General features: G+C 40.5%; 1 protein-coding gene across 3 annotated transcripts in view; it reads left to right on the top strand.

The window, feature by feature from the left end:
• The window catches only part of LOC110496747 (cytosolic 5'-nucleotidase 1A), a 60,464-nt gene that overhangs the window by 10,416 nt on the left and 37,687 nt on the right, over window positions 1–12,361 (top strand). For 2 of the 3 annotated variants that reach the window (XM_036953600.2, XM_090209425.1), the window contains one exon: window positions 10,249–10,296. The exons of the other annotated variant lie outside the window; for it this stretch is intronic. In XM_036953600.2, the coding sequence (XP_036809495.1) occupies window positions 10,249–10,296 (48 nt within the window). The remainder of the gene's footprint in view (window positions 1–10,248; window positions 10,297–12,361) is intronic. 3 annotated transcript variants of the gene reach the window in all.

The following is a 12,361-nucleotide window of genomic DNA, read 5'->3' as shown; positions in this document are numbered from 1 at the left end:
CCATGAAGTGCTTTGAAAGGCTGGTCCTAGTTCACATCAACAGAATCCTCCCGGAAACCCTAGATCCACTCCAATTCGTATACCGCCCCAATCGCACTCCACACTGCCCATTCCCAGCTGGACAAAAGGAACACCTATGTGAGAATGCTGTTTATTGACTACAGCTCAGTGTTCAACACCATAGTGCCCACCAAGCTCATCACTAAGCTAAGGACCCTGGGACTAAACACATCCCACTCTGCAACTGGATCCTGGACATCCTGACGGGCTGCCCCCAGGTGGTAAGGGTAGGCAACAACACGTCTGCCATGCTGATCCTCAACACTGTTCACTGTGTGGCCAAACACAACTCGAACAACATCATTAAGTTTACTGATGACACAACAGTGGTAGGCCTGATCACCGACAATGATGAGACAGCCTATAGGGAGGAGGTCAGAGACCTGGCAGCGTGGTGACAGGACAACAACCTCTCCATCATTGTGAGCAAGACAAAGGAGCTGATTGTGGACTACAGGAAAAGGCGGGCCAAACAGGCCCCCATTAAAACCAACGGGGCTGTAGTGGAGCAGGTCGAGAGTTTGAAGTTCATTGGTGTCCACATCACCAACCATCTATCATGGTCCAAACATACCAAGGCAGTCGTGAAGAGGGCACAACATAACCTTTTCCCTTCAGGAGACTGAAAAGATGATGACATCAGTCCCCAGATCCTCAAAAAGTTATTCAGCTGCACCATCGAGAGCATCCTGACCGGTTACATCACAGCCTGGTATGGCAACTGCTCGGCATCTGACCATAAGGCGCAACAGAGGGTATAGAGTACGGCCCAGTACATCACTGGGGCCAAGCATCCTGCAATCCAGGACCTATAATAATAGGCGGTGTCAGAGGAAAGCCAAAGTCATAGACAGTTTGCTCTGCTGCCACACGGCAAGTGGTACCGGAGCGCCAAGTCTAGGACCAAAAGGCTCCTTACCAGCTTCTACCCCCCAAGCCATAAGACTGCTGAACAACTAATCAAACGGCCACCGGACTATTACATTGACCCCCCTCCATTTGTTTTGTACACTGCTGCTACTCGCTGTTTATCATCTCTGCATAGTCTCTTCACCCTTACCTACATGTACAAATGACCTCTAACCTGTACCCCCGCACACTGACAAAATAATCTTTGACTAGTTCAGTTTGACATTGCAGCTGGAGGCTATAAGATAGCAATTTTTCTTATAAAGGTTATCTAAATTCTAGTAAAACAAATCAACAATCAACATATCAAAATACTTAAACTTACATGCAGAATACCTGCTGTTAACTTTTAAATGATTGGAATGAATTATCCAAAGAGAGTATAAAGATTTAATGTCCTTGTTTTTTGAGGTGGGAGTTGAGCAAGGTCTGTGTTTTGTTTACCTCTGAATCAGAAGACTGACTATACCGGCACACTTTACAGTGACAAAACAAGGGTTATGACACATTTTTTCATGCATAAAGCCTCGTTATTGTTATGCTATTGTGTTACTTTTTCTTATTTTTTTTACTTTAGTTTATTGGGTAAATATTTTATTAAAACTGCACTGTTGTTTAAGGGTTTGTAAGTAAAGCATTTCACGGTAAAGTCTACACTTGTTGTATTCGGTGCGTGTGACAAATAAAGTTGGATTTGATTCGATTTGATTTTAGGTATAGCCATTTAGTGTAGTCAGCAATGTATATGATGATATTAGTTCAATAACTAATCAGTTCAGGTTAGTTACATAGTTTTTAATCCATTCCGTTTACTGTAGTTCCCTTAGGGATGCCTGGAAACAGATTAAATCAAGTCTTGGACTAAAAATCATGTTCAATGCAGAATCCCCATTGCTGAATTTGCTACAGTCTAGGACTAGACTTTGTCTGTGTCCAGGAAACCAGCACAAAGAGGTTTATACTTTAATAAAATCCTCTAATTTCTCTAGTGAACTTACTGTGGATCTGTGGAAGTGCCATTTAAGTGCAAAAGGAGAGTACTACTATCTTAGTATCCTGAAGAGAGTAAATACAATATCAATGTATACTATTAATGCTAGTATAGTGTAAGACCTTTCAGGTTAGATAGATTACATGTAATGGACAGGGCTTTAATTTAGTAAATATTTTAAAGAGTATTCAAATCCATCTTTGTTCAGGAAGCAAATGGCTTTCCACAAATATACTGCTTTATGTTAAAATGGCAATCACTACATGATACTGTAGTGGTGCAGTATAGTAAACACTATTCTACTGTAGTAGTGCAGTATAGTAAACACTATTCTACTGTAGTGGTGTAGTACAGTAAACACTATTCTACTGTAGGGGTGTAGTAGAGTAAACACTATTCTACTGTAGTGGTGCAGTATAGTAAACACTATTCTACTGTAGTGGTGCAGTATAGTAAACACTATTCTACTGTAGTAGTGCAGTATAGTAAACACTATTCTACTGTAGTGGTGTAGTAGAGTAAACACTATTCTACTGTAGGGGTGTAGTAGAGTAAACACTATTCTACTGTAGTGGTGTAGTAGAGTAAACACTATTCTACTGTAGGGGTGTAGTAGAGTAAACACTATTCTACTGTAGGGGTGTAGTAGAGTAAACACTATTCTACTGTAGGGGTGCAGTAGAGTAAACACTATTCTACTGTAGGGGTGTAGTAGAGTAAACACTATTCTACTATAGGGGTGTAGTATAGTAAACACTATTCTACTGTAGGGGTGTAGTAGAGTAAACACTATTCTACTGTAGTGGTGTAGATTAGTAAACACTATTCTACTGTAGTGGTGCAGTATAGTAAACACTATTCTACTGTAGTGGTGTAGTAGAGTAAACACTATTCTACTGTAGTGGTGCAGTATAGTAAACACTATTCTACTGTAGTGGTGCAGTATAGTAAACACTATTCTACTGTAGTGGTGTAGTAGAGTAAACACTATTCTACTGTAGTGGTACAGTATAGTAAACACTATTCTACTGTAGTGGTGTAGTACAGTAAACACTATTCTACTGTAGTGGTGCAGTATAGTAAACACTATTCTACTGTAGTGGTGTAGTATAGTAAACACTATACTACTGTAGTGGTGTAGTATAGTAAACACTATTCTACTGTAGTGTTGCAGTATAGTAAACACTATTCTACTGTAGTGGTGTAGTATAGTAAACACTATTCTACTGTATTGGTGTAGTTTAGTAAACACTATTCTACTGTATTGGTGCAGTATAGTAAACACTATTCTACTGTAGTGGTGCAGTATAGTAAACACTATTCTACTGTAGTGGTGCAGTATAGTAAACACTATTCTACTGTAGTGGTGTAGTATAGTAAACACTATTCTACTGTAGTGGTGCAGTATAGTAAACACTATTCTATTGTAGTGGTGTAGTATAGTAAACACTATTCTACTGTAGTGGTGCAGTATAGTAAACACTATTCTACTGTAGTGGTGTAGTACAGTAAACACTATTCTACTGTAGTGGTGTAAAAACTATTCTACTGTAGTGGTGTAGTATAGTAAACACTATTCTACTGTAGTGGTGTAGTATAGTAAACACTATTCTACTGTAGTGGTGTAGTACAGTAAACACTATTCTACTGTAGTGGTGTAAAAACTATTCTACTGTAGTGGTGTAGTATAGTAAACACTATTCTACTGTAGTGATGCAGTATAGTAAACACTATTCTACTGTAGTGGTGTAGTACAGTAAACACTATTCTACTGTAGTGGTGTAAAAACTATTCTACTGTAGTGGTGTAGTATAGTAAACACTATTCTACTGTAGTGGTGTAGTATAGTAAACACTATTCTACTGTAGTGGTGTAGTATAGTAAACACTATTCTACTCTAGTGGTGTAGTATAGTAAACACCATTCTACTGTAGTGGTGCAGTATAGTAAACACTATTCTACTGTAGTGGTGTAGTATAGTAAACACTATTCTACTCTAGTGGTACAGTATAGTAAACACCATTCTACTGTAGTGGTGCAGTATAGTAAACACTATTCTACTGTAGTGGTGTAGTATAGTAAACACCATTCTACTGTAGTGGTGTAAAAACTATTCTACTGTAGTGGTGTAGTATAGTAAACACTATTCTACTGTAGTGGTGTAGTATAGTAAACACCATTCTACTGTAGTGGTGTAGTTTAGTAAACACTATTCTACTGTAGTTGTGCAGTATAGTAAACACTATACTATACTCTCTCTTGTTTGTTTATCCTCTCCCCTCTCCCCCGTTTCTCTTCTCTCTGCTCCCCCTGATTCCCATCTCTCCTCTCCCCCTGATTCCCATCTCTCCTCTCCCCCTGTTTCTCTTCCCCCTTTATCTACCCCCCCACCAGTTGATGTTACTTCCCCTGCACCTCTTCTGTGCTCACATAATGTTTTCCCTCTTTCTGTTCTCCTCTACCTTCTCCTCTCTCTCTGTTATCCTCTACCTTCTCCTCTCTCTCTGGTCTCCTTCTCCCAGCTTTCTCGTTATCCTAACCTCCTCTCATATCTCTCTTCTTTGTCATTATAATTTCCCCCTCTCCCCCTGTCCTTATCTTTCTCCTTTCTCCTCTCCTACCTCTTTCCCCCTTTCGTCTGTCATGTACTCTCCTCTCCTCTCCTCATCTCCTCTCCTCTCCTCTCCTCTCCTCTCCTCTCCTCTCATCGTCTCTTGTCTTGTCTTCTCCCCTCCCCTCCTCTCCTCTCCTCCTCGTCTCTCCTCTCGTCTTCTCCCCTCCCCTCCCCTCCTCTCCGTCTCTCCTCTCCCCTCCTCCCCTCCCCGTCTCGTCTCTCCTCTCCTCTCCTCTCCTCTCCTCTCCTCTCCTCTCCTCTCCTCTCCTCTCCTCTCCTCTTCCCTTCCCTTCCCTTCCCTTCCCTTCCCTCCTCTCCTCTCCTCTCCTTCCCTCCCCTCCCCTCCCCGTCTCGTCTCTCGCCTCCCCTCCCCTCCTCTTCTCTCCTCTCGTCTTTCCCTGGTGTCCACTATGGAGCGTGTCTGGTTTTGAGTTATGTAAATACCATATCATGACTCATAATCCTGTGATCCCAGTTATTAAACAGACCTGTCTGATGGGCAGACATAACTCTCACAGGAGCATTGTGATTCTATACGTAGTATGTTCTCCTTGTGTAAGGAGAAAACACTGAGCGGAATATTGGGACAGTGTTTTGATACTGTTTTCTCCGGCACTTTGGATTGGAAATGAAACGACTATGATGTTAAAGTGCAGACTGTTGGCTTTAATTTGAGGGGATTTTCACCCACATCAGGTAAATTCCAGCACTTTGCACATGGTCCCACCCATTTTAGGGGACCAAAAGTATTGGGGAAAATGCTCTTATATTTAACTAGGCAAGTCAGGAACAAATTCTTATTTACAATGACGACCTACCCCGGAAAACACTGGGCCAATTGTGCCCCCCGGGACTCCCCATCACAGCCAGAGGTGATTCAGCCTGGATTTGAACCAGGGACTCTTGCACTGAGATGCAGTCTCTTAGACCGCTGCGCCACTCGGGAGCCCGATTGAAACATTGTGTTGAAAATCCCCGCTTGTTTGCATAATCAGCTTACAAACATCTCTGACACACACACTTACCCCAACAGACATGTCACTAGGGGTCTTTTCACAGTCCCCAAATCCAGAACAAATTCCAGAAAGTGAACAGTATTATATAGAGCCATTATTGCATGGAACTTCCTTCCATCTCATATCGCTCAAAAGCAGATAAAGCAACACCTCACGGCACAACGCCTCTCCCCTATTGGACCTAGATAGTTTGTGTGTATGAATTGATATGTAAAAGCAGATAAAGCAACACCTCACGGCAGAACGCCTCTCCCCTATTGGACCTAGATAGTTTGTGTGTGTATTGATATGTAAAAACAGATAAAGCAACACCTCACGGCACAACGCCTCTCCCCTATTGGACCTAGATAGTTTGTGTGTATGAATTGATATGTAAAAGCAGATAAAGCAACACCTCACGGCAGAACGCCTCTCCCCTATTGGACCTAGATAGTTTGTGTGTGTATTGATATGTAAAAACAGATAAAGCAACACCTCACGGCACAACGCCTCTCCCCTATTGGACCTAGACAGTTTGTGTGTGTATTGATATGTAAAAACAGATAAAGCAACACCTCACGGCACAACGCCTCTCCCCTATTGGACCTAGATAGTTTGTGTGTGTATTGATATGTAAAAACAGATAAAGCAACACCTCACGGCACAACGCCTCTCCCCTATTGGACCTAGATAGTTTGTGTGTGTATTGATATGTAAAAACAGATAAAGCAACACCTCACGGCACAACGCCTCTCCCCTATTGGACCTAGATAGTTTGTGTGTGTATTGATATGTAAAAACAGATAAAGCAACACCTCACGGCACAACGCCTCTCCCCTATTGGACCTAGATAGTTTGTGTGTGTATTGATATGTAAAAACAGATAAAGCAACACCTCACGGCACAACGCCTCTCCCCTATTGGACCTAGATAGTTTGTGTGTATGTATTGATATGTAAAAACAGATAAAGCAACACCTCACGGCACAACGCCTCTCCCCTATTGGACCTAGATAGTTTGTGTGTATGTATTGATATGTAAAAACAGATAAAGCAACACCTCACGGCACAACGCCTCTCCCCTATTGGACCTAGATAGTTTGTGTGTATGAATTGATATGTAGGTTGCGTGTGCCTTTTGTAAAAAAAATATATAATGCATGTCAAGGGCTGCCCAACCATCAAGATGAATTGTCAGATTCAACAGAAGATCTCTTTGTTTCTTGGGACCTAGAACCAGCATCTCCGTTTTGTCCGAGTTTAAAAGTAGAATGTTTGCAGCCACCCACTTCCTTATGTCTGAAACGCAGGCTTCCAGCGAGGGCAATTTTGGGGCTCTCGTTGTAATGAGGATCAGACCAAAGTGCAGCCTGGTAAGTGTTCCTGATTTTTATTGATCAAAACACTCGAACAAAATGAAAAATGAACAGTTCTGTAAAGCAAATAAACTATACAGAAAACAACTACCCACAAAACACAGGTGGGGAAAAGGCTGCCTAAATATGATTCCCAATCAGAGACAACGATAGACAGCTGCCTCTGATTGGGAACCACACTCGGCCAAAAACAAAGAAATAGAAAACATAGAAATAAAGAAACTAGAACGCCCACCCTAGTCACACCCTGGCCTAACCAAAGTGAGAATAAAAGCCTCTCTATGGCCAGGGCATGACAGCTGCACCATGTTTGATCGAAATGTGAAGAGGATTGGACTGAAAACATACAGGACAGTAGATCTCCAGGAAGAAGGTTGGACTGAAAACCTACAGGACAGTAGATCTCCAGGAAGAGGGTTGGACTGAAAACCTACAGGACAGTAGATCTCCAGTAAGAGGGTTGGACTGGAAACCTACAGGACAGTAGATCTCCAGGAAGAGGGTTGGACTGGAAACCTACAGGACAGTAGATCTCCAGGAAGAGGCTGAGGCTGAAAACCAAAGGACGGTAGATATCCAGGAAGAAGGTTGGACTGAAAACCCACAGGACAGTAGATCTCCAGGAAGAGAGTTGGACTGATAACTTACAGGACAGTAGATCCCCAGGAAGAGAGTTGGACTGATAACCTACAGGACAGTTGTCACATTCTGACCTTAGTTCCTTTTTTATGTCTTTGTGTTAGGTTGGTCAGGGCGTGAGTTGGGGTGGGTAGTCTATGTTCCTTTTTCTATGTTGCTATATTTCTATGTGTTTGGCCTAGTATGGTTCTCAATCAGAGGCAGGTGTCGTTCGTGGTCTCTGATTGAGATTCATACTTAGGTAGCCTGTTTCCCCCTTTTTGGTTGTGGGTGTTTCATTTCTGTTTAGTGTCTGTTCACCTGGCAGAACTGTTTCGTTTTCTCTTCGTTGTTATTTTGTGTGGTGTTCAGTTTTTCAATTAAAATATGACGAACACTTACCACGCTGCATTTTGGTCCTTCTCTCCTTCCACCAACGAGAATCGTTACAACAGTAGATCTCCAGGAAGATGGTTGGGCTGTAAACCCACAGGACAGTAGATCTCCAGGAAGATGGTTGAACTGTAAACCCGCAGGACAGTAGATCTCCAGGAAGATGGTTGGACTGTAAACCCACAGGACAGTAGATCTCCAGGAAGAGAGTTGGGCAGCCCTGTAGTTCTGTCCTTGAGCTGTCCATGTCTATAAATGTTCTGTATTATGTTCCCTGTTTTGTTTGGACGCCAGGAAGAGTAGCTGCTGCTTTTGCTTTTCCTTATAAAATCCCAAATATCAAATACCCAGGATCACACAGGATACGAGATAAGACAGGAGAATTACACCAGATAGGACAGCCTGACCCCCCCCCCCCCCCCCCCCCCCGCCCCCAGGCACATACACTATTGCAGCAATGATACTGGAGACCGGGGAGGGGAGGGTCAGGGGACACCGTGGCCCTGTCTGAAGTTACCCCAGGACAGGGCCATTCCCAGGCAGGATATAATCCCACCCACTTTTTCAAAGCACATATCCCCCACGGCACCAGAGGGATATCAACAGACCACTAACTTCCTACCCTGAGACAAAGCACATATCCCCCACGGCACCAGAGGGATATCAACAGACCACTAACTTCCTACCCTGAGACAAAGCACATATCCCCCACGGCACCAGAGGGATATCAACAGACCACTAACTTCCTACCCTGAGACAAAGCACATATCCCCCACGGCACCAGAGGGATATCAACAGACCACTAACTTCCTACCCTGAGACAAAGCACATATCCCCCACGGCACCAGAGGGATATCAACAGACCACTAACTTCCTACCCTGAGACAAAGCAGAGAATACCCCACAAATACCTCCACCGCCGCACGTTCCCATGAAGGTGCGAAATCAGACAGGGAGATCACGTCAGTGGTTCAGCCCTCTCAAATATCCTGGCATGACGTGATGCACCCCTCTTAGGGACGATATGGGAGAGACCCTATTCTTAGAGCTGAAATACCTTGGGGATGGAGTTATAGCATATTGCACAGAAAGGACTCTCCAAAAGATGTAACTTAATTAATAGTCATATAACTTTGCACAGAAAGGTCTCTCCAAAACATGTAACATATTCAAGAGTTAAATCACATCGCAAAAAAAATATTTTTATTTTTTTAGTAGTGAGTCACTGAGCCATTTTGTAACCTGGACCATTACAGTAGTGAGTCACTATGTAACCTGGACCATTACAGTAGTGAGTCACTGAGCCACTTTGTAACCTGAACCATTACAGTAGTGAGTCACTGAGCCACTTTGTAACCTGGACCATTACAGTAGTGAGTTCTTGTGCAGCTTGTTGTTTGCTCTTTGCATGCACACACAGACAGAAGGCAGATCATTAATGTACAGGCTGAACAGTATTCACCCTTGGGGCACGCCCACATCATAGCTACGTGTGGGAGACAGCTCATTGCTCACTCTGACACACTGAGTTCTGCCTTCAAGGTATGATTTCATCCATCTCAAGGCATCGGGGGGGGGGGGGGGGTGAACTTGGACAATTTTGTGATGATAATCTCATGATTAACAGTATCAAAAGCCTTCCTTAGGTCCAGAAACACAGTCCCAACAACACCCCCTTTTGTACATCTTGGACTTCACATTTTCCAGAAGAAAGCAGTGGGTCGTTTTTGTGGAGTGTTTCGCTCTGAAGCCGAACTGCATGGAGTGTAATGTCAAGGGGCTATTGTTGAGGTGGGCCATCAGTTGTCCTGCTACACACACAGTCAAGCCATCATAATACTGTAAAGGTATTATAGACAGAGGATCAGCAGCAATGAAACTCTCATCTCTCTCTCAGGGGCATTCTGTAGTATAAGAGCCTTCTGAAATACGAAGGCAGGACAGTAGCTGACTGCTATAAAAACCTAGTCGTTTCGCGAGAGGGAATTGTACAAGTGCGAACATCAGATTGTGCATTGTTGCTGTCTTTGGCAAAGTTAGGAATCGCCTTGAAAAAAAGATTATCGATGGTAAATTCTTTAATTTCATTTTCAAAGGGATTGTCTGGATAAATAAAGAGATGATAAACAGTGTGCGAATGGGAAAATGGAAACTATGTTGTTGTTGTTCTGTGAACGAGTCATTATTTGGGAAAAAACATCACAGGATGAATGAAGAAATGAAGAAATGAATAAATGAATAAATGAATAAATGAATCATTGAAACTGTGAACATTTTTATTTTATTTGTAAAGGTGTCATGTCAGAGAAGAGCCCGGAAGGTGGAGGGAGGCATTTTCTTTGTAAGTATAAACACGGCAATGTGGGGCCAGGCTCAAAGGTTATGTCCGTGATGATCGTCGGTCACCTCTAACCTTTGACCTTTTATTAACCTCCTTTGAAACGTACGCATGACCCTCTGGATGCAGCTACTAACCAACGTTTTGTGAGCAACGAATTCTATCGCTAAACCATTATGGGTCAAACATGGAAGGAAAAAGCAATGGGTAGTTATGAATGCCTCAGCAAGTCTGATAAGACACTACATCACCTGTGTATATGCATTTTTAAGAGGTTTTGTGTGAAGGTCAAATGCATGCGTTTCATGTATAATACACAGGTTGATTTGATAAAACTTTTCCCAATGCAAATTTTTTGTTGTTGTAGTCATACGAATTCTAATTGGTTTTCTTCCTGTTTTATCCTGTTAATAAATATTAGCCACGCTCAGTAGTGACTGTCAGTAAAAAAAAACACACGTATTTACCTACCAATTGACTGTTCGTTCCCCTCAGTTTGATAACCTACTTTTTCGTATCATTCCAATGTACTTGTTTACTTGCTTCCTCTAAGTCAATTCTGTCGGTTCCATTGTGGTCGTTGCTGAGGATCACTAGTACAAATGGATTATGTTTTCATGTAATACAAATTGGACGTGAACGCTAACTAAAGAACTATGGAGCACAGATCGAACTGTTTTGATCCTGACAGATCGCACAATACTTGTTGTTGTTATCACACAGTTCCATGTTCAATGTGGGCAGTAGGGAATACATTAGAGTTATACTATTGTATACTCTAGGGTATACAGTATATTTATACTATAATATACTATAGGGTATACAGTATATTTATACTATAATATACTATAGGGTATACAGTGTATTTATATTATAATACACTTTAGGCTATACAGTATATTTATACTATAGGGTATACAGTATATTTATTCTATAATACATTATAGGGTATACAGTATATTTATACTATAATATACTATAGGGTATACAGTATATTTATTCTATAATACACTATAGGCTATACAGTACATTTATACTATAGGGTATACAGTATATTTATACTATAGGCTATACAGTATATTTATACTATAGGGTATACAGTATATTTATACTATAGGCTATACAGTATATTTATTCTATAATACACTATAGGCTATACAGTACATTTATACTATAGGGTATACAGTATATTTATACTATAGGCTATACAGTATATTTATACTATAATATACTATAGGGTATACAGTGTATTTATATTATAATACACTTTAGGCTATACAGTATATTTATACTATAGGGTATACAGTATATTTATACTATAATACATTATAGGGTATACAGTATATTTATACGATAATACCCATTTAGGCTATACAGTACATTTATACGATAATACACTTTAGGCTATACAGTATCTTTATACTATAGGGTATACAGTATATTAATACTATAAAATACTATAGGGTATACAGTATATTTATACTATAATATACTATAGGGTATACAGTATTTTTATGCTATAATACACTATAGGGAATACATTATATTTCTACTATAATATACTATAGGGTATACAGTATATTTATACTATAATACACTATAGGGTATACAGTATATTTATTCTATAATACACTATAGGCTATACAGTACATTTATACTATAGGGTATACAGTATATTTATACTATAGGCTATACAGTATATTTATACTGTAGGCTATACAGTGTATTTGTACTCTAATACACTTGAGGGTATACAGTATATTTATACTATAGGCTATACAGTATATTTATACTATAGGCTATACAGTATATTTATACTATAATACACTATAGGGTATACAGTATATTTATACTATAATACACTATATACAGTACATTTATACTATAATACACTATAGGGTATACCTTATAGGCTTTACAGTATATTTATACTATAATATACCATAGGGTATACAGTATATTTATACAATAATACATTATAGGGTATACAGTATATTTATACTATAATACATTATAGGGTATACAGTATATTTATACTATAATATACTATAGGGTATACAGTATATTT

Source organism: Oncorhynchus mykiss, chromosome 18, assembly GCF_057628025.1.
Source record: "Oncorhynchus mykiss isolate SJ-2025 chromosome 18, ASM5762802v1, whole genome shotgun sequence".
Taxonomy (NCBI): domain Eukaryota; kingdom Metazoa; phylum Chordata; class Actinopteri; order Salmoniformes; family Salmonidae; genus Oncorhynchus; species Oncorhynchus mykiss.
Note: the sequence above shows the minus strand (reverse complement) of the source record. Positions and strands in the feature narration are given on the sequence as shown.